At 44.4% G+C, this 26,021-nt stretch overlaps 2 protein-coding genes across 4 annotated transcripts in view; both read left to right on the top strand.

Annotated features, from left to right (window-relative positions):
* The window catches only part of LOC146655168 (echinoderm microtubule-associated protein-like 6), a 68,642-nt gene extending 62,985 nt beyond the window's left edge, over positions 1-5,657 (top strand). For both annotated transcript variants that reach the window (XM_085427555.1, XM_085427556.1), the window contains 11 exons: positions 376-549; positions 632-840; positions 929-1,086; positions 1,435-1,549; positions 1,638-1,826; positions 1,986-2,158; positions 2,228-2,390; positions 2,627-2,730; positions 2,831-2,984; positions 3,246-3,346; positions 3,926-5,657. In XM_085427555.1, coding sequence (XP_085283681.1) covers positions 376-549; positions 632-840; positions 929-1,086; positions 1,435-1,549; positions 1,638-1,826; positions 1,986-2,158; positions 2,228-2,390; positions 2,627-2,730; positions 2,831-2,984; positions 3,246-3,346; positions 3,926-3,950 — 1,565 coding nt within the window. In that variant the 3' untranslated portion in view covers positions 3,951-5,657. The remainder of the gene's footprint in view (positions 1-375; positions 550-631; positions 841-928; positions 1,087-1,434; positions 1,550-1,637; positions 1,827-1,985; positions 2,159-2,227; positions 2,391-2,626; positions 2,731-2,830; positions 2,985-3,245; positions 3,347-3,925) is intronic.
* A 12,360-nt stretch (positions 5,658-18,017) lies between these two features.
* Positions 18,018-23,071, top strand: LOC146655167 (centrosomal protein of 170 kDa protein B-like). 2 transcript variants are annotated; one of them, XM_085427714.1, is made up of 9 exons: positions 18,018-18,198; positions 19,493-19,630; positions 19,770-19,859; positions 20,126-20,206; positions 20,367-20,423; positions 20,651-20,768; positions 21,155-21,256; positions 21,379-21,891; positions 22,178-23,071. In XM_085427714.1, the coding sequence occupies exons 2-9, from the start codon at positions 19,526-19,528 to the stop codon at positions 23,014-23,016; spliced, it is 1,905 nt and encodes a 634-aa protein (XP_085283840.1). In that variant the 5' UTR covers positions 18,018-18,198; positions 19,493-19,525; the 3' UTR covers positions 23,017-23,071. The 2 variants fall into 2 exon arrangements, with proteins under 2 accessions (XP_085283840.1, XP_085283841.1); XM_085427715.1 differs by lacking the exon at positions 18,018-18,198 and adding an exon at positions 18,216-19,370.
* The last annotated feature ends 2,950 nt before the right edge of the window (positions 23,072-26,021 follow it).

The following is a 26,021-nucleotide window of genomic DNA, read 5'->3' as shown; positions in this document are numbered from 1 at the left end:
ATGATTGAAGTGACTCATTTCTGACGACTGATGTTAGTTTGTTGGATTTTCCTCGATGATCGATCAATATGATGTTTCTGCTGCATGTTTGACGCTCGTCTCAAACTGAACTCATTCGATTTGTTTAACGAGTAGTTAAAGTACTCGAGTACCAAACGCAAACTCTTGTGCCGTCGTGCTTTCCTGACCCGAACGCTCGGATTAAATAAATGGGGCGCGAGCGCTTTAGCGTGGCGGTGAAACAGCGTCTGGTTTTCAGGGTGTCTGTCGGCTGCACCGACCCCTCTGTGTAGCTGTCGTAGTTTATCCCTCTGTGGTCGTGCTGACGCTGCCTGTGGCTGTAACGGCGATAAACACTCGCTCGTCTCCGCGCAGGAACGACCCCCTCGATCCACGTGTGGGACGCCATGGGCAAGCAGACGCTGTCCATCCTCCGCTGTCCGCACAGCAAAGGCGTCGGCTACGTGAACTTCAGCGCCACGGGAAAGCTGCTGCTGTCCGTCGGAGTGGACCCTGAACACACCATCACGGTGTGGCGCTGGCAGGAAGGTCAGAGACTTTCAGCGTGGTTTGATTCGCGTCCCTCTGTGGTGGCAGTAACCACGGTAACCAAGGCGTGTCTCCTCTGCAGGATCTCGAGCGTGCGGGAAAGCCGGACACCCGGACCGGATCTTCGTGGTGGAGTTTCGGCCCGACTCGGACGCTCAATTCGTGTCGGTGGGAATCAAACACGTGAAGTTCTGGACGCTGGCCGGCGGCGCGCTGATGTACAAGAAGGGCGTGGTGGGGACGCTGGAGGACGGCAGGATGCAGACGATGCTGTCTGTCGCCTTCGGTGCGGTGAGTTCGCCGCTTCGCCCCGGGGCCCCTCAGGAGCGTCGTTCAGTCGAAGCACGTAAGCTGACCGTGTCCGTGTTCACGTTTGCAGAATAACTTGACGTTCACAGGGGCCATTAACGGGGACGTGTACGTGTGGCGAGATCACTACCTGCTGCGGGTGGTGGCGAAGGCTCACACCGGGCCGGTCTTCACCATGTACACCACCCTGAGAGACGGACTCATCGTCACCGGTGGAAAGGAGAGGCCGTGAGTCACACGCCGACCGCTTCACCTGTATCGAGAACCATCTTCATAATACAGATTTTATTAAAAGGATGTTTATATATGATGTCATGAAAACGGGACCAACCATGAGTTTGGAAGTTTTCTACTTCCTGAAAGCCGCCAATTCTCTGTGGACGGACGTCGCCACAGAAACAGAGATCAGCTGATCTCTGTGTGATGGCCTCATTCGTGGTCCTCTGTTTAAGCTGTTTCAGTCTGCAAGCTCCTTTGCAACCCAACCTCCTCTTTCGTGCTGTTTCTAGTTTTTCAGTTTTTGTTTTCTCCTTCGTGGAAAAAATGGAAAATAAAAACTGTGTGTTTGTGCGTCAGGACGAAGGAGGGCGGAGCAGTGAAGCTCTGGGATCAGGAGATGAAACGATGCCGAGCCTTCCAGCTGGAGACCGGGCAGCAGGTGGAGTGCGTGCGGTCGGTCTGCAGAGGCAAGGTGAGATCTCGACATCCTTTCCCCGCTCCTCCTCCTCCGCCATCACCCGTCCGTCTTCCTCATCGCCTCGGCCTCTCGTCTTCCTCAGGGTAAGATCCTGGTGGGGACGAAAGACGGCGAAATCATCGAGGTCGGGGAGAAGAACGCGGCGTCCAACCTGCTGCTGGACAGTCACGCTCGGGGGGGAATCTGGGGTCTGGGCGCTCATCCAGCCAAAGATCTCTGCATCACGGCGAGCGACGACGCCACCATCCGCCTGTGGGACCTCGCCGACAAGGTGCATTCATACATATGTCAGTGATTGGAGTCCAGGCTCTTTAGGACGTAGGTGGTGGATGCTGGGGTGGAGGAGGGCTAGAAACAGCAGGCGCTGCTGCAGGTTTGCGTGATGTGGTGCAGCGAGGGCTGGTTAAAGAAATCTTCTCTCTCTGGTTAGAAACTGCTGAACAAAGTGTGCGTCGGCCACGCGGCTCGCTGCGTCAGCTACAGCGCAGACGGAGAGATGCTGGCGGTGGGGATGAAGAACGGCGAGTTCCTCCTCCTCCTCTCCAATTCGCTGAAGATGTGGGCGAAGAAGCGAGACCGCAGCGCCACCGTCCAGGACATCCGGTAAGAGAGCGAGCGCGGGAGCGAAGAATGAAAGCGCTGGATGTTTGTTTGACTGAACTCTGTGCGCAGCTTCAGTCCCGACCGGCGGCTGTTGGCGGTCGGCTCCGTGGAGAACACGGTGGACGTGTACGACGTGAGCGCAGGGCCGACGCTGAACCGGCTGGTTTACTGCAGCGACATCCCCGCCTTCGTCCTGCAGCTCGACTTCTCTGCTGACAGCTGCTACGTACAGGTACACCCACAGCTGGAGGTCTCTTCCTGTTAGACGGGGGCTCTTCCTTCCCACAGTCACCAGGTGCTGTGATACAACTGCTCTACATGTATATGTACACAAAAAACACACACACCCTACAAAACCCCCGGGCCATCCTCGGTCCAGCTACAGATCACACACACACACACACACACACACACACACACACACACACACACGTTCTGCTGACGCGTGCATCACAATCTCACCTGCAGGTGTCCACGGGAGCTTATAAGCGGCAGGTGTTCGAGGTTCCTTCTGGAAAGCTGGTGAGCGACCCGATCGCCATCGACAGAATCACCTGGGCAACGTGGACCAGGTAACGCACAAACACGGCTCATGGTCGCCCACTCGACCCCCGAGCTAACCCGACAACGAGCCGCGGCGCTGACTCGCCCTTTCTGTCGTCTCTTCTTCAGCATCCTGGGAGACGAAGTTTTGGGGATTTGGCCTCGAAACGCCGACAAAGCTGACGTGAGCTGCGCGTGTGTGTCTCACGGCGGCCTGAACATCGTCACCGGCGACGACTTTGGATTGGTCAAAGTGTTCGACTTCCCCTGCACAGAGAAGTTTGTGAGTTTGTGGCCACGTCTCATTTATTCAGTATTAGTTGTTCGGAGGTAGGAAAGGAAATAAATGAAGGAGTCGAGGAGTCGAGGGCTTCATGAGCACTAACGGAAAGAAACAAAGTCGCAAGTTTGAAGTTAAACTTTTGACCTTTTGATCTCTGAGGATATCAAACTTCTGTGTTTGTAGGCTCAGGTTCAGTTTATTCTTTGTATCCAGGACTAAGTTGATTAAACGGACGCACGTTTGCTTCGTTTCCGTCTGCAGGCCAAACACAAGCGCTACCTCGGCCACTCGCCTCATGTGACCAACATCCGCTTCTCCCACGACGACAAATACGTGATCAGCACAGGAGGAGACGACTGCAGGTAACCCGATCACCGATCAGTAACACAACCATGCACTCAGGAGAGATTAAACTAATAAAACTGTTTTTATTCTCTCTGACTACAAAGACAAGATGCTGCGACGGGCGCATGAACCTTGGTTTTCACACGTGTGTCTTTATTGATGGTTTCGGAGTCAAACACCTTCTAAACAGATTCTTACAGCAGTTACAGTCTCACCTGTTTTCCACCTGTTTTTGCTGTGAGCCTGTAAATGTAATTCAAAGTGCTCACTGTTAAAATATCTTCTAAGATTAGGAAAGTTATGACTTGTATCCAACACCTCTGTTCGTGTTTAAGAGATTTCAGGTAAAGTTTAAATAGGGGCGGGCTTTACGTTTGCGTAATACCGATCTGCACCACAAGGTGGTGCAACAAGCCCATCGATGTTTTTTTAACCAGTTTAAACTTCGTGTTTAAAGCAGAAGAAACTGGGACTAAAAGGAAGTTAAAGCGCAGCGGTCGCAGGGGCAACGCTGCCCCCTGGTGGACAAAGTCTTTGTTACAGTTTGCAGAAGTTGACAACACAAAATTCCTTGAATGCCTGTTTGTGTGTTTCAGTGTGTTTGTGTGGAAATGTCTGTAAACACTCGGATCCACAGCGCCTTAAACAGACCACAAGTGGATCCAGAGGGAGTCGAACCCACAACCGGCCCGAGCCTCCAACGCCACGTGGGCCAGACTGCGACTAACCCTCCACGACGGACGGATGCATGGACATGAACACAAAGCCTCGGGAGAACCCGCGGACTCTATCAGCTGATGTTTACATGTTTGTCGTTTTCTTTTTTGGTCACATGGTGAAAAAAACATTAAAATTTGTGCAAACAGGTTCATAAAGTGAGGGAGCGCACAGCTGTAAACCAATCAAACGACAGACCCCTCCCTCACTTTGGTCAACCACACGCTCAGATTTGCACGTCAGTGCGCCCCCTGCAGGGCTCAGCGGGAACCTTCCTGATGGATCACATGACTCAGAGGATCCATCAGCTGGTATCTGACCAAAACCCACAGGATGACCTTGTTGGACGGTTTCTGCCACCTGCTGTTACCCATAAGGCCTTGCGTTGGGTCGTCGCAGTGGTTTGAACATTTAAGACATTCCAGTCGGCTCAAAGCTGCTGCTTCCACAAAACTGAGCAGAAATCAGAGTTTAAGGCAGCTCTAACTGAGCCGCGCTGAAGGTAATTAAAACGGCTTCAAACGAAGGTACGGAGGCCCACAAGTGTCACACAAGAACTATTTCTCTAACATCTTCAGACGCAAACGGTAACCTGAAGATACTCGGTTACATTCAGGGGTTATTTTGGCAATAAGTCATTTACGATAAAATTCACACGCATCTGTCAAAGTTTCAAAGGAAACAGAAACTATAAAAAGAGACGTTAAAGTTAAATTAGGAGGAATAAACGCAAAGACACAAACGGCACAGCAAACGAAATTAAAATGTCATTAAATTAAAGAAAAAGAAAAGACTAAACTAAAAGATTTATTACATCGCTCTGTTTTCTTTTCTTTGAGGTGGATTCATTTTTATCTTCAAGTAAAACACAAAAGTCTTTGTTTATATAAAAACGAAACACCGACATGAAGCAAAATAAAAACTACGAGAAACAAAATGAAATCACTACAGGAGGGGTCAAAGGTCATGCTGGTACGTTGCTCTGGTTTCTGTTTGGTTTTGATGCAATCAGCATCTTATTACGTGTTGTTGAAATGAGCCGATTCGAGCGGGCGTTCTGGTCAAACTAAGATTTCTTTATGCAGAAAACAGAAACGTTAAACTGCTTTATAATAAAAAATAATCGAATGCAGTTTCATATTTACAGAAACTTTGTGAAGTTTGTCTGAAAAAACAAAAAGTCTCACGGTCACGTTTCATGTCAGCGCCTTCACTGCATCTGTGGTTGGACATCGTCACACTTAAGTGCCTTTCCGGATCTTTCTACCTGTGTTTGTTTCTTTTGGACGAGGTTCATATGCTCGATTTATTTGTTTTTAATCCATAATTGAACTCGTGTTTTCTTTTTTGTACTCTGTCTGGTGCTACACTGAGAATGTTCATCCAAAAATGGACGTTTAAAAAAAGAAGCTTTTTGCTTTGCTGCTGCTTTTTGTTTGAAAGACGTGAAACATCCAAAGCTTCGTGATCGTACCAACACGCAGGAAAAGATATTTGGAGACGTGTTCATGTTTCTCGGAGCGTGGACGAGTCTGTGTGTCGGATTATTAACGTGTAACTGTCGTGAAACGTGTCAAAGAGTCTGTGTGTGTAACCATGAACGAAAAAAAACCTGTGAGAAACCAACCGACTGCTGACTCGTTTATACACACACACACACACACACACACACACACACACACACACACACACAGTATTGACCCTCAAAGCTGAATATAGATGGATATGTAGCTCCTTAGCAGCTTATAAAGTTTTGCATATAAAAATATATTACGTAGTTTTTGCTCTGTCAAATTGTATCTCGCCCCTGCAGCGGTCTATCCTTCAAGCTCTCGCACGTGTTGATGGCCCGGATCTTGTTCTTACTGTTCAGCTGACTCCTCAGGACTTGCCCCTCTGCAGGTACTTGGTGGTTGCAGCTTTCCTAGCGGCCTCTTCATGGTTCCCATTCGCCTGTGGGATCCCCAGGTACTTGTAGCCAGTGTTGCCAACTTAGCGACTTTGTCGCTATATTTAGCGAGTTTTCAGACTATGGGCTCAAAATGTGGTCATAAATATTTTGTACTTGTAAATCGGTTTTGTACTTGCAGATTTGTGTGTGTAAAAAAGATTTGTGTGTGGACTTAGCCAAAAAACCCTGCAAGTTACAAGTACGAATTTTGACCCTATTTTCCTTCCTTTCATCTGATTGGTCAATGTCATGTCAATCACAAATGTAACAATCCAATCAGAGAACAGAGGTCTGGCTGTCGGAGGGGCGCTTTTTTTGAACTGCAGGTCTTTGAAGGGAATAAATGCCCTTTTACATGCCAACCCAGCGTTTTCCTTCATCACCACGAAGGAAAACAGTCTGTGGTCGTCCGAGTTTGGTGATTTTTGTGTCACAGGTCTACGTGTTTAATACAGGGACTTCCACAGCCTTTTCAACAGCGCTGCGGACCGCGGGGGAGCAGTGTTTTGGAAATGACAGTCTTCATTACAAAGATTTCTTCGTTATGAATTAGCATACATGTTTTTATTGAACATTTGAAGAACCAGCAAAAAAAACAGAAACTCTTGTAGTTCACATAAAGTCAGAGATAGAAAAGACAAGGAGCAGGTGCATCTAGTACAGGTACTGATGCAAAAACCCACAGAGCCCAGCAGCCAGCGTAACAAATTCTGGATCCTTTGCTTTTAGTTAGCAGTTAGCATTAGCAGCACATCCTGCGTCCGATGTGAAAGGACCTTTATGCTGCGCACTGTGACTCACAGCAATGGTCCTGGGTCAGCCCTGACGTTGTGTTAAACTAATCCTAAAGTAATAATGGTGTTTCTAACCGCTGATATACCACAACTTTATCCTTTCAACAGCTACTGAAAGTAAGGGGACCTAACTATTGGATATTTATATAGAGATTACTCTTCAAGGACCTGCAGTTCAAAAAAGCGCCCCTCCGACAGCCAAACCCATCTGTCCTCTGATTGGATTGTTTAATTTGTGATTGACATGACATTGACCAATCAGCTTAAAGGAAGAAAAATAGGGTCAAAATTCGTACTTGTAACTTGCAGGGGGTTTTTTTGGGCTAAGTCCACACACAAATCTTTTTTACACATACAAATCTTTTTTACGCATGCACAAATCTTTTTTACAAGTACAAAACCGATTTACAAGTACAAAATATTTATGACCACATTTTGAGCCCATATCAGACCCCTTAGCGACTTTGTTTCTAAAAAAGTCGCTAAAAAGGACGTGAAAGCACGTATCGCTTTTACTCTCAACAAGCAGCGGGTGCTGTAACGCAGTCAGTTCTTCTTTTACTCTTATGCTGTTTTGTGGATCACAAGGTTTAAAACTACTTATAAACACACACACACAAAATAACTCCACCAGATTTGGAAAACATTAAATACCATCATTAAAAAGGGCTCTGGACAGTCAGACTATCCTTCGTATTTCACAAATAAAGATAGAAACATTACTAATATGAGCGATGTGGTAAATGATTTCAACAAATTCTTTGTAAGTGTTGGGCCAGACTTGGCTGAAACAATTCCTGATATGACAGATTCGGTAGAGAAAGAAACCAGATTCATTGATCGCAATCCTCATTCAATGTTCTTAACGGCAGTAGAAGAAAAGGAAATCATTGATATTGTTGGGAAATTACAAACAAAAAACTCTACAGACTCTGATGACATAGATATGGAAATAGTCAAGAAAGTGATAGAGGGCATTTCCAAACCCTTAACACATATCTGCAATTTGTCCATACAAACTGGTACATTACCGACACAAATGAAAATAGCTAAAGTAACACCATTGTTCAAAAATGGTGATGAACACCAATTTACAAATTATAGGCCTGTCTCTCTACTTTCTCAATTTTCAAAAATACTGGAAAAATTTTTTATTAATAGACTCGACAAATTTATAGACAAACACAAAATAATAACGGATAGTCAGTATGGTTTCAGATCAAATAGATCAACATTATTGGCATTAATAGAATTGATCGAAAATATCACTAACAATATAGATAAAAGACAATGTATAGCTAGTATATTCCTCAACCTAAAAAAAGCTTTTGATACAATTAATCATGAAATATTACTCGATAAATTGGAGTATTATGGCATTAGAGGAGTGGTGTTAGAGTGGGTAAAGAGTTATTTGAGAGACAGGAAGCAATTTGTGAAAATTGGGGAACATCAATCAGAGTGTGTGGACATTGTTTGTGGAGTTCCACAGGGGTCAGTATTGGGACCAAAGCTGTTTATCCTCTATATCAACGACATATGTAGAACATCAGATATATTACAGTTTATTCTATTTGCAGATGATACAAATATTTTTTGTGCTGGAGAGAACTTACAGCAGCTTTTGGAAATTGTCACACAAGAAATGATTAAACTGAAAACATGGTTTGATAGAAATAAGTTATCATTAAAGAATACAATGTGATAATCACACATGAGAACGCTGTTTCCAGTTATACAAATATATTTTATTTCACTATTAAAGAAACCAATTATGTGAATAAAAGCTCACCACAAGAACATCTCCCAACCCAGTCTTACAAAGTTGCAGTCACAATAAAAACTGGGTATGGAACATGAACTGTTGGTGAGCTAAAAAAACAATCCTGGTGCTGATGCTTGTCATTGAACGTTTTGGACAGAGCTCTTGATTGAAATGCCTACCGTTGTGTGTAGGCATTTCGGTCCAGATGTTATGGAGTTCAGTTCAGCTAAGATGTATTTCTAAAGCACCGGATCGCAAAAATAGCCGCTTCTCGGCTGTTTATATTGTAAGGTAAAGACCATACAATATAAGAGAGAAAACCCCCCAACAATCAGATGATCCCCTGTGAGCAAACCCTTGATGACAGTGTCTGTGAAGGTTATCAGTCATCAAGGCCATTGGTGACGGTGGGAAAGAAAAACTCCCTTTTAACAGGAAGAAACTTTCGGCAGAACCAGGCTCAGTGAGGGGCGGCCATCTGCCTCGACCGGTTGGGGGGGGGGGGGCACAGCTGTTATAACCCCTGACGCAGCATAGCTTCTAATTCTGAAAGATACGTAGATACCTTAAACCTGCACTCTATGCAGGACACCAAGCGATGACACGACTTGCAGTACTATAGGAGTCTATGCAGAAACAGTTTTCTCTCTTGAATCTCTGTAATTCTTTTGCTACTGAGTGTCTGGGTGCAGTCACTCATTTTGGGCCAATTAAATCAAATGAACTTCCATTGTCTGAGTTATAGCCCTATTGAACCTGCGTTAACCAGGTTTAATAGGGAGGGCCAAAGTCCTAGTTGTGCTAAATTTCCTCGAATTCTCCTCGGAGATTTTCGAGTAGCTTCCTTTGTTCTTGAAAGTTCTTTTCCATTTGTCTCATCGCTTCCCGTCCATTCCACATCTTTTTGGTAAGGTCGCTAACCGTATTTTCTAAGGCCTTATTTTGTTGTTTGAGTATGTCAACTTGGACATCGTAGTTGTTTATCAGATTGTTATGTGCTTCCTGTGAAACTTTGCAAACCCAAGCTCAGACTCCCAACGCCATGTCTTGTTTTCAAGGCTTCCTGTACATTACACAGATTTTTCTTGACAAGCTCTCTTTTCAGTGCCTCACATTCATGGCACAACAACTCCTTTTCTCTGTTGGTCTTGTTAAAATCATGTTGGTTGTCCTTTTCCATGTCTCCCACTTTTATAACCGAGCCTGTCTTGCTGCTTTGCATCTCTCCGATTTCTGCCTCCATTTCCTGCATCACCTCTTTCTGTTGCAGGTCTCTTTTCCTCTTGTTTTTAGAGAACCCACGTCGTTTGAAGAGAACTTCAGCGTTTCTTTGGAGAATTTTGTTCTCAATTAGGAGCTCTCTTTTCACTGCCTCAAATTGATGGTACAAAAACTCCTTTTCTCTGTTGGTCACGTTAAAATCATGTTGGGAGTCTTTCTCAGTGGCTTTGGAGATCCGTGATTCTCCTTTCACACCCTCATCGTGTGGTTTCAGTTCTTTTTGAGAATCACCACTCCTTTTGGAAAGCTCCTGGAGGTCCTGTTCAAGAAGTTCGTTATGCCTCAATATGTCAATTTCATGTGCAAAGCATTGGAGTTCCAGGGTCTGTCTGAGCTGTTCACTGTCCGTTGTTTTGTTTTCCTCATTCATGATCCTTTTTCTTTCTTCACTCTCTTGTAACTCTTTAAAGGCTGTGTTTGCCTGATGGAGCTCAGTTTTAACAGCCTGTATTTCCTGTTGCATGTCATCTTTTTCCTTTTCAAAGTCCCTTTTCAGCTCACACATGCGTTTTACCGTCACATCATTTTCCTCTCTTAAAGACGGGTTGTCCTTTTCCATGTCTCCCACTTTTATAACCAAGCCTGTCTTGCTGCTTTGCAACTCTCTGATTTCTGCCTCCATTTCCTGCATCACCTCTTTCTGTTGCTGGATCTCTTTGGTTTTGGAGCTGTTTAAATCCTTTAGAATTTGGTTCCAATATTCCAGCTCTTGAATTTTGAAGTGAATTGTTTCATTCTCTAGTTGCAGGTCTCTTTTCCTCTTGTTTTTAGAGAACCCACTTCGTTTGAAGAGAACTTCAATGTTTTTTTGGAGAATCTTGTTCTCATTTATGAGCTCTCTTTTTTGCTCCTTAAGGTCGGCGTTCTCGACTTTAAGGTCACGTATGGTAGAGTTTTGTTGTTTGAGAGTTTTATTCTCATTTTTCAGCTCTTTGATTTGCTGTTGAAGTTTTTCGTTCTCGGCTCTCATGTTGCATACAACAGGATTTGACAGACTCATATTTCAAATTGAAGTTGATGCTAAATCTCTGTACCAACTAAAAGATTTTTTAAAAATACCGTCAACTGTGTCAGAAACGGAAGTTTCCAGTAGTTTCCTGCCTAGTGAATTCTTCCACTCTCTTTGAAAGACTGACAAGAGTGAGAACCTCTCCCCTATTTATAGGTTTTCGGGTGCTGATGTCATAAAGAAGATCAGAGATCAAAGGGATTCTGGTGAAACGTCACTGTGTCTGGTCTGGGCAGTTCTGAATTGAATAATAACAAAATGACGGGGGGCGTGTCTGGTAGCCATGTGAAGACGTGTTGTACAGGGCTCCTCAATGGACTAACTTTTTTCATAATTCCATTGCTCCAAAACTAACGAACTTTTAACAACAGTACGATAACACGCCCGTGTGCTGCTCTGAGGCACTTTTTACATCTTCAAGGCTACGGTGTACGAAATATGAGCAAAACTAGATCGGGGAAAGAGCAGGCCGCAAAAGCCTCGGACCATGCTGAGGACAGACCGGAGGCACCACCCCATGACATGAGTGAGATTATGAGAGCTATTGCTAGCTCTGAAAAGAGGATATTGGACCGTATCGATTCAAGCACGAAAGATTTAAATGATAAAATAGACACAATCAAAGAAGATCTGGAGAAGCAAGAGACCCGTTTGGAAAGTGTTGAGTTTGCTTTGAATGTTGTATATTGTATAGCTTTTTTTTTGTTATACGTAAAATTGTATTGTATTTATTTAAATTTTTACTTTTTAATTATTTTATTTGCATTTTTTAATCACTAGGGTTTGAGAGTAACGAAATTTCTATTCTCTGTATGTCCTGTACATGTGGCAGAATTGACAAATAAAGTTGACTTGACTTGAATACTTCTTCAGACCGGACAGTGGAGTTGGAAAACGAGGTTAGCAAGCTGAAATCGGACGTTGCTAAGTTGACCAGCAAGTTGGACGACATCGAGGGGCGACAACGCCGGTGCAATGCACGCATTGTAGGGGTGAAGGAGGGCTTTGAAAACACCGGGAAACCTACGGCAGTTATTGCTACAATGCTGAAAGACATACTGGGCCTCGACTTTACTCCGATGCTGGACCGCGCTCATCGAAGCTTGGGTCAACAGGGAAACTCCCCCAGGGCAATCGTGGTGAAGTTTCACTATTACCAAGACAAGGAAGAGGTGTTCCGAAGGGCCGCCAAGTCGCAGCCGTTGCTGCTGCAGGACATGAAGATAAGCATTTTTCCTGATTTTACAGCAATGGTGGCAAAGAAACGAGCTGCTTTTATGGAGGCTAAACGTTTGCTCCGAGGCTGGCGTTAAGTTTGGACTTTTGTTTCCAGCTGTTCTCCGCATCACTTCACCGACGGGACAGGACAATCGTTTCACCGACCCAGCGGCTGCAATAGACTTTATCAAAAAAGACTTACGACGGCCGTGAGAGGTACAGCCGTGTGAGAAAAGATAAGTTGGACTCCACATGTGTGATTGCTTGAACTCAAGGGACATAGTTATATGTCGGTGCTGGGGAGATGTCAAGTAAATAATTGGGCCATAGTCATAAAAGGCCGGAAGGTAGAATGATTTTGATTTAATTGATTATGAATACTCTGCCTTCCTTCTTCGTTCCGATTTTTGATATGTTCGAGATATTGCTGTTATTCTGGGGCATTTGATTAGAATAAACACGGGGAAAGTGGAAAATATAAGTTTTGGAGTTTTGTTTAGTTATTAAATGTTATATATTTGCCCAGTTGAGGGGCTGTTTGAGGGTTAACAGTACGTTTAGTCACTGTGCTATCCTAGCCTGGAGGGTTGCGATCTCAGGGATAATAGTAGATCAGCATGGGGTTTTGAGGCTCGTTTTATTTATTTATTTTTTTCCCTTTTTTTTTTTTCCTTCTCCCCCTCTTTCTTTTGGGGGGGGGGGGGTTCCAGAGGTTGGGACATATTTTTTCTGCACCTGCATTTTGGTACCTGAATGGCAAGCTCGCAAAGTCATCTGCCTCTTCGTTTTATAACATGGAATGTTAAAGGTATAAATAATCCGGTTAAACGCACAAGGGTTTTTACTCATTTAAAATCATTGAGATCCGATGTTGTATATCTGCAGGAAACACACCTCCGATCAAGTGAACAAATTAAACTAAAAAAAACATGGGTAAGCCAAATATTTAGCTCAAAATTTGAGGATAGATCACGGGGTGTGGCTATTCTAATTAGGAAGGGGATTCCATTTATTCCACTATCAACTGTGGCGGATACCAGAGGAAGATATATTATTATACAGGGCAGGTTGTATGGGAAACAAGTCATTCTTGCTAATGTATATGGACCAAACTGGGACGACCCAAATTTTTATTGTACCTTTTTAAAACACCTGCCAGATTTAACAGAGTCCCATTTGATACTGGGTGGTGACTTTAACTGCGTACTTAATCCTCAACTTGACAGATCAAACCCAAAACCTGATAGCAAAATTTCAAAAGCGGGTAATGTTCTTAAATCCTTTATGCAATCTTATGCTTTTTTTGACCCCTGGTAGGATTTTTGTCCCTCATCTAAACAATTCTCATTTTTCTCACCAGTGCACCGGTCATACTCACGGATCGATTTTTTTTGTTGTAGATAGTAGAATTCTTCCCAAGGTTTTAGATTGCCAATACAACTCTATTGTTATCTCAGACCACAGTCCAGTACAATTAGATGTAAATTTTTATGAACGCTTAAGTCAAAAACCGGCCTGGCGACTTGATCCTTTACTCCTAACTAAAGACTCATTTTAAAAAATGGTCTCTGAGCAAATACAGTTTTTCTTAGAGACAAATCAAACCCAAGGGATGAAAATGACTGTTGTATGGGAGGCATTAAAGGCCTATCTTAGAGGCCAGATAATTTCATATGTATCAAGGTTCAAGGTTCTTTATTTGTCACATGCATAGTTATACAAGTATAACACACAGTGAAATGTAGCCTGACACGCTCCTCGACATGTGCAAAAATTGGGGGGGGGGGGGTGTAGAGGAAGAACATTATTTATATATATATATATATATATATATATATATATATATATATATATATATATATTAGTATACACACTGGGTGAATGTGCAGTAGTAGCAGCAAGCAGGTGAATTCTGTACATTAATATGAATAGACATCTGACTATTTTACAGGATAGACAATATAAACATATTTAAAATTAAAGGAATTGAAATGTACATTGTGCCTTGGTTTAGTGTCTGGAAGAGTCCTGTCTCAGTCAGTTATAGATGATGTGAGAGGGCGGGTGTGTGTGTTTAGGGCACGGATGGCTTGGGGATAGAAGCTCCTCTTGAGTCTCTCTGTCCTTGCCCGGAAGATGCGGAACCTTCTACCAGATTGCAGAAGTTGGAACAGTTTGTTGCCAGGATGGGACGGGTCCTTCAGTATCTGCGCTGCTCTAGTCCGGCATCTCCTGGTGTAGGTGTCCTGAAGCGGGGGGAGAGCAATCCTGCAGCAGCGTTCTGCTGTACGGATCACTCTCTGGAGAGCTTTTTGGTCCTTCACACAGCTGTTCCCGAACCACGATGTCATGTTCTGTGTGAGGATGCTCTCCACAGCGCCTCATTTCAAAAAAAGAAATACTTACAACAAATGAACAACCTAGCCAACAGTATAAAAGAGATTGACTGCTTATATGCAGAAAATCCAACACCAGACCTCTATAAGAGAAAATTATTACTAAATTCAGAATACAAAATTCGGTCCATTCAGCAAACAGAACGTTTATTTTTCAAATCAAGGCAAAAGTTCTATGAACATGGGGAAAGAGCCGGAAAACTTTTGGCACATCAAATTAAGCAATCCATATCAGCTAACACGATTTCTGAAATCTGTAAAACCTCTGGAGAAAAGACGTCTGATCCGAAAACCATTAATGACCAGTTTAAAATGTTCTATTCCAATCTTTATACCTCAGATCCGGTTGATGAAAAAAAGATTGCTGAAACGCTTGATAGATTACCGATTCCACAAATATCGGTAAATGACAGAACAGAAATTGATAGAGAGATAACCATTAGTGAAATTGTCGAAGTAATTAAATCAATGCAAAGTAATAAGGCACCATTTTCTGGTCCTGAAAAAAAAAAAAAAAGGCGATCGAAATGACTGTTGGTGCCAATCTTTAGTCCATCTAAAGGCCTAATTATAATAACAAACAAATATTACTTCAAATGGTTTTTTTTGGAAAATATTTAGTTCTTTTGTTTTTTGGGGCTAAAAAAACAGGGCGCTCATGTAATAAAACTGGGATTTAAAGGGTTAAAACAACGAAAATATAATTAAAACTTGACATGGATATTTTAAGCAGAAGTAGTTTTAAAAGATTGACTAATTTAAAGTAGAAAAAAAATATTGATATATAACATTTTTAGAGCACTTTTGGGGCGGGACAATTTTTGGTCCCGAGGTTCACGAAAGGATGGGATTTTGAGGTTCTACCAAGGGTTAAAAGGGAAACACAATCATAAAGAACGAGGAAGCAGCAAGGATTCTGGGCGGAGCTTCCTGTGACTGACTGATCTAACCCTCGCTCACCTCTCAGTGGCGCCGAAGTGACTGCGTCCATTTGTGATGTCAGCAAGGTTTCTGTGTGCACTTCCTGTCAGGTCGAGGCGCTGCACTGTCTCTGAGCTCAGGTGGTCTGATGTGGGTGGGGCTCAGAAAGCACAGCAAATAAACTCTTTCCAGGTTAATGCCACCTGCCTGCTCACCTGGTTTCTTGCAAAAGACCTTTTAGATTAAAAGCCTCACATTGTTCCCGTGCAGGTGTTCAGGTTTTAGACTTTTCTGTTCTTATTGTTGATTAAAGTTCGCTGAGACTTTTACTGTTAGAATAAATGTTGTTCTAGCTCTTTGATGAGTCCTGTTTTTTGTTTGTTTGTTTGCTAAAGTACCGAACGGGACAGAAAAACAATCAGAATTGTCTGAGTGCCAGGAAAGATGCCCAACGGGTTTATTTCTTCAAGTGGAGAAAACGTGTCAATGTGATATTGGTCCACTTGATTGATCTTTATCATTATTATTATTATTTATTTATTTATTTTAAGTTATTAAAAATTGGACAGACAATTAGACAGAAAAGGGGGAAAGAAAAACAGAGGGGATCGGGGGACAGTAAGAGAAGACACTGAGAAAATCCATTGGGTCACCTGTTAACAGAAGAAAAAAGAAAACAAACAACAAGAGAACAACACAAAACAGAGGTCAAAGCAACAACCTATCTACGTGTAAGTAACAGTAAATACTAAATATTGAATGTTGAGCAGCACGCAAGATCAACAGCGCACGATATGCTTTAAGGTAGCAGCCAAGGAAGATATAGTTTGTGTCTGTGAGCACCCATGTGTACAACCCCCAGACCCAGGAGATGTTACCCTTTTCCCTGGGGTGGAGGCAAGCAGCCCGCAGCCACAGGGAGGCCAAGCGTCCTGATGGTGTACAGAGAACAGGGGTTGTGAAGACCCCATACCTCACTCCGCTTGCTCATATGTCGTGTTGCTGCGTGCTCTTCTAAGCGAGCAGCTCCTGTGCTCACCTGACGGTCACCTGCACCAAGGAGCTGCTGTGATTGACGGAGCAGCAGCTCTCCGAGAACCAACATGTTGGACTTTCAGTTCCAGGTTTTGAGCCACAAAGTACTCATTGCCATATGCAGTAATCTGATTGGTCAAATCTGAGCCTGTTTAGAAAAAATAACTCCCAGATGCATCCACCCATGATGGATGTTTCTTTTTCAATCACTATGTGCTAAAAGACCTCCCTGCACTGAATCATACTTGTTATCAATCTCTGGCTCTCTTTCACAGCATGTCTTTTGTACTGTCTTCCTTCTCTCACCCTAACCAGTCGCGGCAGATGGCCGCCCTCTCACTGAGCCTGGTTCTGCTGGAGGTTTCTTCCTGTTAAAAGGGAGTTTTTCCCTCCCACTGTCGCTAAAGTACTTGCTCATAGGAGGTCATATGACTGCTGGGTTATTGTAAGGTCTACCTTACAATATAAAGCGCCTTGAGCTTGTATAAATAAAACTGAATTAGTGTACACCCCCCCAACATACACACACGCACGCACACAGCGCAGGTAAGCAGCTGAGTCACATGTGAGGTAGACTCTTCATCTGCAGCTCACAGACGGTCACACGCAGAGCCATGAACCGGAGACGTGCACGTGCTTATTTACTTTTTTTCTTTTTCTTTTTTTTTTTTACAATAGATGACGTCATCATCCTCATCCCCGTGTCAGCGTTGCGGTGACGTCACGCAAAACCGGCGCTTCCCGTACTGAAGCGACGGCGCTCCAAATCATGTGACCTCTGCCCGGCGCACGCTGAGCTGATCGATCAGAAGAATCTGTGCTGATTACCGATGAGCGGGTCTTCCGAAAACCCTCACACTGCCGAGCGCGCGACCGGAAACCGACCCGCCTTCACAATAAGAGTAGGCCGAGGGCAGCCGTTCCGTCACGGTCACACCTGCAGTCAGGTGTGCTGTGACGAAGTTACTCGCGTGGTCACACTTTTTACTCGTACATGAGTTATCCTCCATCATCGCTCCTCAGCAGACCAACGCTGAGGGGGCCGTGCTTTTCCGTGCTCAAGTCTTACAGTATGTAAAAGGGACTCTGAGCTGCTCTCCGGTTTAAGTCTTGCTGGATCATGCAGGTCTGACTTGCCACTTACACAGCCATTCGACTCAGTCGTGTGAGGTGTGCACCGCTGGATTGGCTCAGCACACACCATCCCTATCGGTACAATCTGCAGAATCCTGCCTACCACGTGACTTTAGCCAGCAGGTGAACCACTGTTTCATTTTAATCAATGGCTAGTTTTGTGTGAACAAAAACAACATGAAAATTCAGTCTGACTCACCGAAATTACAACATAGTGCCTCTGAGTCTAACTACTGACCACTGCCAAGCCAAATGTATGATAACAGAGCTCCACAGCGCCCTCTGCTGTGGCAGTACCAGGTAATTTGACAGCCAGCCCCGGTGTGCCTGCCTCAGACTCGGTCGGTGCTGCAGTGGACTGTAATATTCTATTTTTTCTAATAAAACCTGTTCGAACCTCACTGGGCATGTTATCAGGTGCGGGCTTTAATTGTGAAGGTCTCGGCAGCTCTTCCGGTGCGGTGGTCGCTGTCGCGGTGCGTGTTGACGCAGCGGGTGCGTCAGGAGGAGATGTTGTAGAGCATCATCGGAGCCGAGCCGCCCCAGTCCGTGTGAGTCCGGATAACGGGACCCGCTCATGCTCTGCCCGCCCCGCAGCACGCCAGCCCCAGATCCAAGAAGCGAAGAGCAGCGGGGAAGAGCCCGGAGGTAAGAGAGGGGGAGGGCAGGGCGTGGAGGAGGAGAGCCTGTCTGTCATCTGCCTGTAACTCCCCCACCCTTCACACACACACGTCTGTCGGAACCGGACAGGAGGAGCAGCTCTGGGCAGCAGCCGCCGAGAGGCGCTGAGGCCTGGAGAGATGCTGCTGTAGAGCCGCTTCTCTCCTCCAGCATCAGCTCAGTGTCTGTGGTTGTCTGTGTGTATGTGCATCTGAGTGTGTGTTGTCCACACTTGTCCACATCATGAGCAGTTTTCTTCACTGGTTCTATGCCGTGATGAAAAACAGGAAGATCCCCCCTCCCTTCCCCAGACTTTTTACCTATGGAACCCTTTGGAGTGAGCCGTCCAATCACCTCTGACCTCCTGAGAAGGGCAGAGCTTCACAGAGTGAGCTCCAGAGTGGATGTGAAGTCTCAGTGACTGATGGAGGAGCTGATCTACTCCATGTGTGCCCGTGTGTCAGCCTCTGATTGGACAGAGCGTCTGTGGCACTGCTGTCTGTGCTGCAGAGGAGCTTCATCTATCCTTCAGCTGTGTCTGCAAGAGCTCCTGCATACAAAACCCAGTGCTCAAACTCCAAACTCTCACTTCATCTGTTCGTGTGGTTCACACAAAAGTATTGACAGTACTGATGATACTGCAGTATATGTGCAGAAAAACACTAAAACTGAAGTTTTAATGTCAGTGACTCTCACCTGTGCGAGTGTGTGTGTGTGTGAGATCATGTGGTCATTTGACAGTTGGATATTTCCTGTTAGAAATAGGAAATATCTTTAACCCCTTCCCAGGAAACAGAATCATCTCTGAGCCGTTATTTCAAATTAGAAGTTTTATAAAGCGCTCGTGTTTTATTTTCTGCTGGTCAGTGCTTTAGTTCAACTTTTAACTCTAAAGATGAAATGAACAGTTGATTTGCTCATGCTCTGTGTTTTTAATAAATATCACATATTTGACTGCATGACCCCGTTTCTGTGCCGAACCTCTGTAATCAGAGCACTGTGAATAAAAATGTCTGTAGGAGTTCATTCAGTGCTTAATTGAAAGTTGAAGGTGTTTGAACCTCAGACTCAGGCTGGTGTGGACAACCTGCAGGTCCTTTTGGACCTGACTACACACCTGCAGGTGCCTCAGCTGTCAGGATTCAAACACACACAAATCAGTAAGAGCAGGATCGTCTGAAATTACTCATTTTGTCTGATTAAATATTTAAAATCTGTCACGGTGGCACAACAGGCCCGCACAAACCCACCTGTATCACCTGCCTCTGTCTTCATTTCCCAGGATGCTCTGGGGTTTCTCAGCAGGCCTGTGAAGATGAGTGTGACATCATGGTTCCTGGTAAGCAGTTCGGGGACTCGACACCGCCTCCCCCGAGAGATGATTTTTGTGGGCCGAGAGGACTGCGAGCTGATGCTTCAGGTGAGGCTGACCTGTGCAGGTGTTCGGGTTAGTAGAAATTGCCTCCCTCTAGGTTGGTCTGAAAAAGGAAGTTGTAATGGTGTCTTGTTTGAGTCGCAGTGAAAGTAAGCAAAAAGAGTTGTATGTGTGTGTGTCTCAGTCTCGCAGTGTGGACAAACAGCACGCTGTCATCAACTACAACCCGACCACTGATGAACACCTGGTGAAGGACCTGGGCAGCCTCAATGGGGTGAGCCATACACAACATATCAGTACATTATCATAGGTATCCACCAATCAGCAGCAAACACAGGTGGGGGGTGGTGATGCCTAAAGTCACAGGTTACAGTACAAAGATTTTTTTTTTTTTTTTTATTAACTTAAAAAAATTTAATTCCACTTTAATTTAAACAGGCAAGAACTGTAAAATCACAAAAGAGTGAAAACCTTCAGAGTGGACTTCAGCATCATAATCAGAAACTTTCACCTGGACGTTTGTTTGTTTGTTTCCTGCAGACATTTGTAAACGACCTTCGGATTCCTGATCAGACCTACATCACCCTCAAACTGTCCGACATCATCCGCTTCGGATACGATATCCTTCAGACGCACACACGCACTGTTTGTGTGCGTGTCTGTGTGCGCCTGTGTGTTTCTGTGTGTGTGTGTGTGTGTGTGTGTGTGTGTGTGTGTGTGTGTGTGTGTGTGTGTGTGTGTGTGTGATAATTTTAATATTTTTCTGAGCTGTTGTTCACATTCTCACGTCTACGTTCTGGAGAAAAGTCAACACAAAGTCCCAGAGGAGGCCCTAAAGGTTGGTGTTTGTGGGTGTGTGTTTTCTATTGTACAAATTACTGCATAGAGGGTGTTATTTAATTTCCTTGTTTAACTGCATTTAGTTTGCATTTCCAAAACTACTCAGAGCGTCATGAATTTCTCATGACTACACACAGCATGTACAGTACTGTGAGCACATGCAGTACCGTGAGTACATGCAATTTGCAGTACCTTGAGTACGTTTGCCTCGTTCTTCTGTTTCAGCATGAGAAGTACAGCAGTCAGCTGCAGATGAGCCTAAAGCCTTCAGAGGGGAAGAAGAGTGACGTGGATGAGCGGGCGAGAGGCGAGAAAGCGCAGAGTACCAAGAGCCTCGCACAGGGTAACAATAATACAGCAACAGTACTGGCAGTAAATATACTGTGTATCAAATGTACTCCTAACAATACTGGGCGTAATACAAGCAATAACACAAAATTTTGACATCACACAGGGTCAAAAATATACTGCACTGTACAAAACATAATGTAACACAAAACCCTGCACCAGAAAGCCTGGTGCAGGGTTAAAAAGTACTGGATCAGGTGTCTGGCCGCTGTGTGTTCCTGTACGCAGATGATGTGTTGCTGTTTGTTCTGATGTATTTTTTACTATAAATCTGCTCGTTCAGGAAAATGTTTTAGTAACAAACCAGAAAGTCGTTTGTTCACGCTCCTCGGGACACTTTGATTGGTCGGCAATTTCACCTATCACACGTTTCTGTGACAGAGGCGCCGGTGTGTCGGCCCACTCCTTTGTATGGCCAGCCTTCCTGGTGGGGAGAGGAGGATTATGGGAGTAAAGTCCAAACCAGCGATGAGCCACATTCAGGTACGCACACCTTAATAAAGTGGAGGAGTGCAGTAAACTGGTGCTGTATAAATAAAGCTAAATTGAGCTGATGGTGCGTTATTGATGATGTTGGTGAGATGTCATCTCTTTGCCTCTGTCAGATGTTCAGAAAGACGCTCCCTCTGCAGATCCAGAATTTTCTGCATCGCTGTCAGACTGTCAGCCAAAGTCCGCCTTCCCTTCGTACCACCGTGAGCCGAGCTACTTTGAGATCCCCACCAAGGACTTCCAGCACCCTAAGTCCTCAGGCGCGGAGCTCCATGAGATCCCCACCAAGGACACTGACACGCCCCCGGCCCCACCCTCACTTCCCACTCCGACTCCGCCTGTCGTTCAGAGCCATGCCTCCTTTACCATTGAGTTTGATGATTGCATGCCTGGGAAGATCAAGATTAAAGACCACATCACCAAGTTCTCCACTCGCCAGAGGAAGCTGCAGGCTACACCCACCAAGACAGCCATCATGGCCACACCTGCAGAGGTGATGTCAGCAGAGAGCAAGGTGGCTGACTGGCTGGTCCACAGTGATGTAAGCATGATGAAGAGACGCCCACCGTCTGAAGACGTTTACAGCACCAAGAGTGACCTCGCCATGAACATCAAGACCCTGAAAGGTCAGAGTTGCACCTGTGTTCCGGACCATACCTGTGTTACCTGTTTGTCATTCACAGGTAATCGGGGATTATGCTTCCTGCTGGTGATAAAACCTGTCCAGCACTTCATTGTTAACAATTTATTGACACACGGTCCCTGAATCTTCTGATATTTCTCTGATTTTACTGACCCCACTAAACTTCTGTCTTTGTTTGAGGCTATCAAAGCTTCAGTCATACACTTGTGACCATTGAGCTTCAAAGTTCAAAAGCTAGTACTCACTGACATCTTTATTCCTGTCTTTAGGTCACCACCATGAGGATGGGACCCAGAGTGACTCAGAGGACCCAGTTCTCAAAGGAAGGGGTAAATCCCACCACTCGGTCCGCACTGAGCACTCTATGCAATCAGAGCTGTCCCAGGCGTCGCAGCAGGTCATCCAATCAGGCCAGTCCATCCATAGTCAGCTACACCAACCACTGCAGTATGCTCCACCCAGACCGGCCTCTGCCTCACCCGTAGCCCCTGAGAGGCCCCTGTCCCAGAGTCCTCCTAAAGCTCTGTCACCCACCGAATTTCCCAAACAGGCGCCCCCCGAGCACCTCACTCAGCAAGCTTTCATCATTGAGTTCTTTGATGACAACCCACGCAAGAAGCGCTCTCAGTCCTTCACCCACAACCCCGCCCATGCTGACTCGTACTCCACACTCAGAGCCAAGTTGGAGCGGCGGAAAGGCGGCGAGAGGCCGGCATCTGTGCACGGCCACATCCCTCCCACACAGCAGGTGACGGTTCCTCTGAAGAGTCAGAGCCATGGCGGCCCTCAGAGGTCAAGCTCTCTGAAGAGAGAAAAGACTGAGGGGGAGGCGGCTTCGTCGGCTTCCTCGTCTCGCTCCTCATCGGGCATCATCATCCGTATGCTGTATGATAATGATGTAACCGTTGTGTTCCTGCCTATAACACATATGTGGCACACACGTACTACACATTTACAGCATCTAGCAAAAACATCCACAATGATGACAATATCTGAACTAAAAACAGAAACATCAGTGTGGCTAAATATACACAGCAAAAACTGGAGTGTTAAAATTTCAGGGTTAAAGATGTTAGAGTTGATTTCCACTCTCAAAGTGTCATTTTAACACATTCTGATTCAAATAGTGTTCAGTGTTGGAGTTATTAAACAGTGTTATTCAAGTCCAAGCAAATGAACTCTGAAGAGAGTTATTTAACTTGGCAGGCACCTGGGCTTCTGCCCAGGTAAACCCGTGGATCAATTAATAGTTTGCTCTGCCGGGCCGATTTTCCATGTGCTTCTGCTGGTTACACCGTGGTGGATGCCTGCCGTACTCATTGGAGTATTTTACACAAACGGTAAGTTATTCAAACTTATATAAAATTCACGGTATTCTATCGGCGCAGTGAGGTTTTCTTGATGTTTCTTGGTGTTCGGTTGCTGAAAACGAGCTTTAATAGAGGAGGAGATGTGTCGAAAATTCTATTTAGCCTCCAATGCTAATGTTAATGTTGCAGTCTTTTTACTCGTGACGGTAGACACTGCACGTGGAAGCGCCGCGCCACGTTCAGCTTTTTCCCTGTTCACACAGACACGTCTTTCTCCACGCCAGTTCATGAGCGTTTTTGCTTCTCTGTTTATTCAGAGCAATTTTTTCACAATTGATAAGTAAATAACATCCCAAAATAATTGAAGAGAGCTTGTTTTAGTCACTCCTGCTTTTACTTTGACATCGTCAAAGGCTTTTACTTTGGAAGTCAAAATCAGAATGACTTGATATTGATATGGTATCACTGTGGGGCTGTATACTGTTGATCTAAAGTGGAATTATCCTGTTGAAACATGAATTTTTCATTTAAGAGCATTTTGAAATCGTTAAAAGAGTAGGTCGTATATGGACAATTTGAAAAGGCTTTTATTTTGGAAGGCAAAATAAGATGGCCTTGATAGTGACAGGGCACAATTAGGGTACAAGGCTGTGTCATATAGTAGTGATGGCCAAATGAAGCTTTCCGAAGCACTGAAGCTTGTATTGAAAAATGGTTCATTACTCGAAGCTTTTCAACACAGTCCTCTCCGGTGACATCTGGTGGCGAATATTTTGAAGAGCAGCTTGAATCTGCAAAATAAAACGGACTGCTCAATAAAAAATTCACTGGGTGAATGGGTTAAATGCAGAGGAACTATTTCCCTATGGGGACTAACACGCACACTCAATCATCACTGCTCACTCAAGAGTGGAGTTCTCTCTGATATTGGGCCACCGTTCCGTTGCTTTGAACATGTAATTGGTTTTGTTTTCTCGATTGGGGGGCTGAAAAAAATGTAATGCGTATTTGCGTAATACATTTTGATCAATAAACTTTCCCTATTTAAACATGCACTATGGTGTGGCCTTTCTTTGCTCATAACTCCTTTATGTTGGTAAATACAATAAGTGAGCAACATATACAATATACATATGAGACTGCACAGCACATTATGGAGTATGCCCCTGCTGTGAAGTCCTGCCTCCATCTACTTGTCGTTTAATCACTGGACAGCTGGACAGGTTCATACAAAATATTAGATTAGGCCAATTGTCCTATACATATTTTTGACCTAGGGGTGGGATTGATTGTGAACTGGAAAGGGAAAATGCTTAGGGGCTGAGTACGGCTGCATCGTTACTGATTTGTAGAATCATTTTGATTCGATACAGGATCCGATTCAATTTGATTGGAATCTTGAAAGTTTTGCCTCAGTCAGAAATATTACAATTCTGGTCATCTATCAGTATATATCCATAATTTCGTATCTATTAAAAGAAAGCTGACACATGTGAGACTTAATTAGAGATGTAAACAGAGAGTTATGAACCTGCAGCTGCAGAAGCCAGCGAAAAAAAAAAAGAGGCAAACACAGCGCGGACCCGACGACGCACCAAAATCTGACTCTGACGCGTCGGGTCCGCGCTCTGTGTTCACGTTTGTATGCAGAATCCGTAAACCTGCTCCCAGTTACTGTTTTAGCTGTATGGTGTTTGACGACATGTTGTGAGGTTTAACCTGAGATGCTGGCGTTTCAGGCATAATAACGTTAATTTACAAATCGACACAGGATTGTAATGAATCAATATAAATTTATCCAATTTAGCATGGATTGTAATCAGAAAGGCAATAATCAAAACCCACCCCTAATCAAGAACTTGCAAAGTAAAAACATGATCTATGTCAGGTAGCCCTTTTGTAATTTACATTTAAAAAGAGGATTAGTGTTACTGTGCGCTGGCTGAGTCTGTTTCTTTTCTTAGAAATAGTTTCTCCTGCCTTGGAGAAAATCCACTTGCATGGAACAGAAGAGGCTGTGGAGTGCAGGAACTACACTGCAAGCTGGTAGATATGCAGGTATTCCTGGGTCTGCAGACTATCACCTAAAAACAATAAACAAAATGATTTTCTAAACTGTGTAGCAATGTAATGTACGTATAGTGTCAAATACATTGTTGTAGTCTTCATCAGCTTTAATTCACATGGAAGTGTTCCTAAAGTCATATGCTGTAATGAGATTTACATTATGAAAACATGATTTTGGACATTTCAGGTTTTTCACTTCGGCAGATAAAATGAATTGAGCAAAATCAACTCAAAATATTCCCACACGCCAGAACGTCCTCTCTTCCTCGCTGGCTCCATATCTGTCAGTGGAATGATCACCTCTTCGCTCTATGTCACCATCAACACACTCCACGAATCCCGTGGATGATTCACTTCCTTATATCCGTTTGAATCAGGTACCGAAGCAGTTACGTGCGTAATGAAGCTTCGGACGTCACTGGTCACGTGACTTTTGCCAAACGAAGCAAGCCTCGACACAGTGCTTCTGAACCAGTGTGTTGTTTTTTTCGACACACGCTCCGGAGCGTCAGCTTCAAGCGGGCCATCACTATCATATAGATCTAACATTAGAGTTTGAAAAAAAAAAAAAAAGCCTAAATTATATGTTATTATGTTCTTAACATACCTGTTAATTCACTCGAAGTTGGCTTTTATTTTGAAATCCGGTTTCCACATCCATTCCGTAATACTTTGAATACACAGGGAACGTAAAACAAACTGGAGGCTGGCTTGACTGCAAGTCTCGAATTGGAGG

This window comes from Rhamphochromis longiceps, linkage group LG13 (genome assembly GCF_057381845.1).
Source record: "Rhamphochromis longiceps isolate RC_006_pf linkage group LG13, R_longiceps_female_GT1.1, whole genome shotgun sequence".
Lineage (NCBI taxonomy): Eukaryota > Metazoa > Chordata > Actinopteri > Cichliformes > Cichlidae > Rhamphochromis > Rhamphochromis longiceps.
The sequence above is the reverse complement of the archived record's forward strand: the minus strand, read 5'-3'. Positions and strand labels throughout refer to the sequence as shown.

Coding starts and splice junctions, on each gene's coding strand:
- LOC146655167 (XM_085427714.1), top strand. CDS start 19,526: ATGAGTGTGACATCATGGTTCCTGGTAAGCAGTTCGGGGACTCGACAC. Junction 19,860..20,125: donor ACCTGGGCAGCCTCAATGGG/GTGAGCCATACA, acceptor TGTTTCCTGCAG/ACATTTGTAAACGACCTTCG. Junction 20,207..20,366: donor TCATCCGCTTCGGATACGAT/ATCCTTCAGACG, acceptor TGTTGTTCACAT/TCTCACGTCTACGTTCTGGA.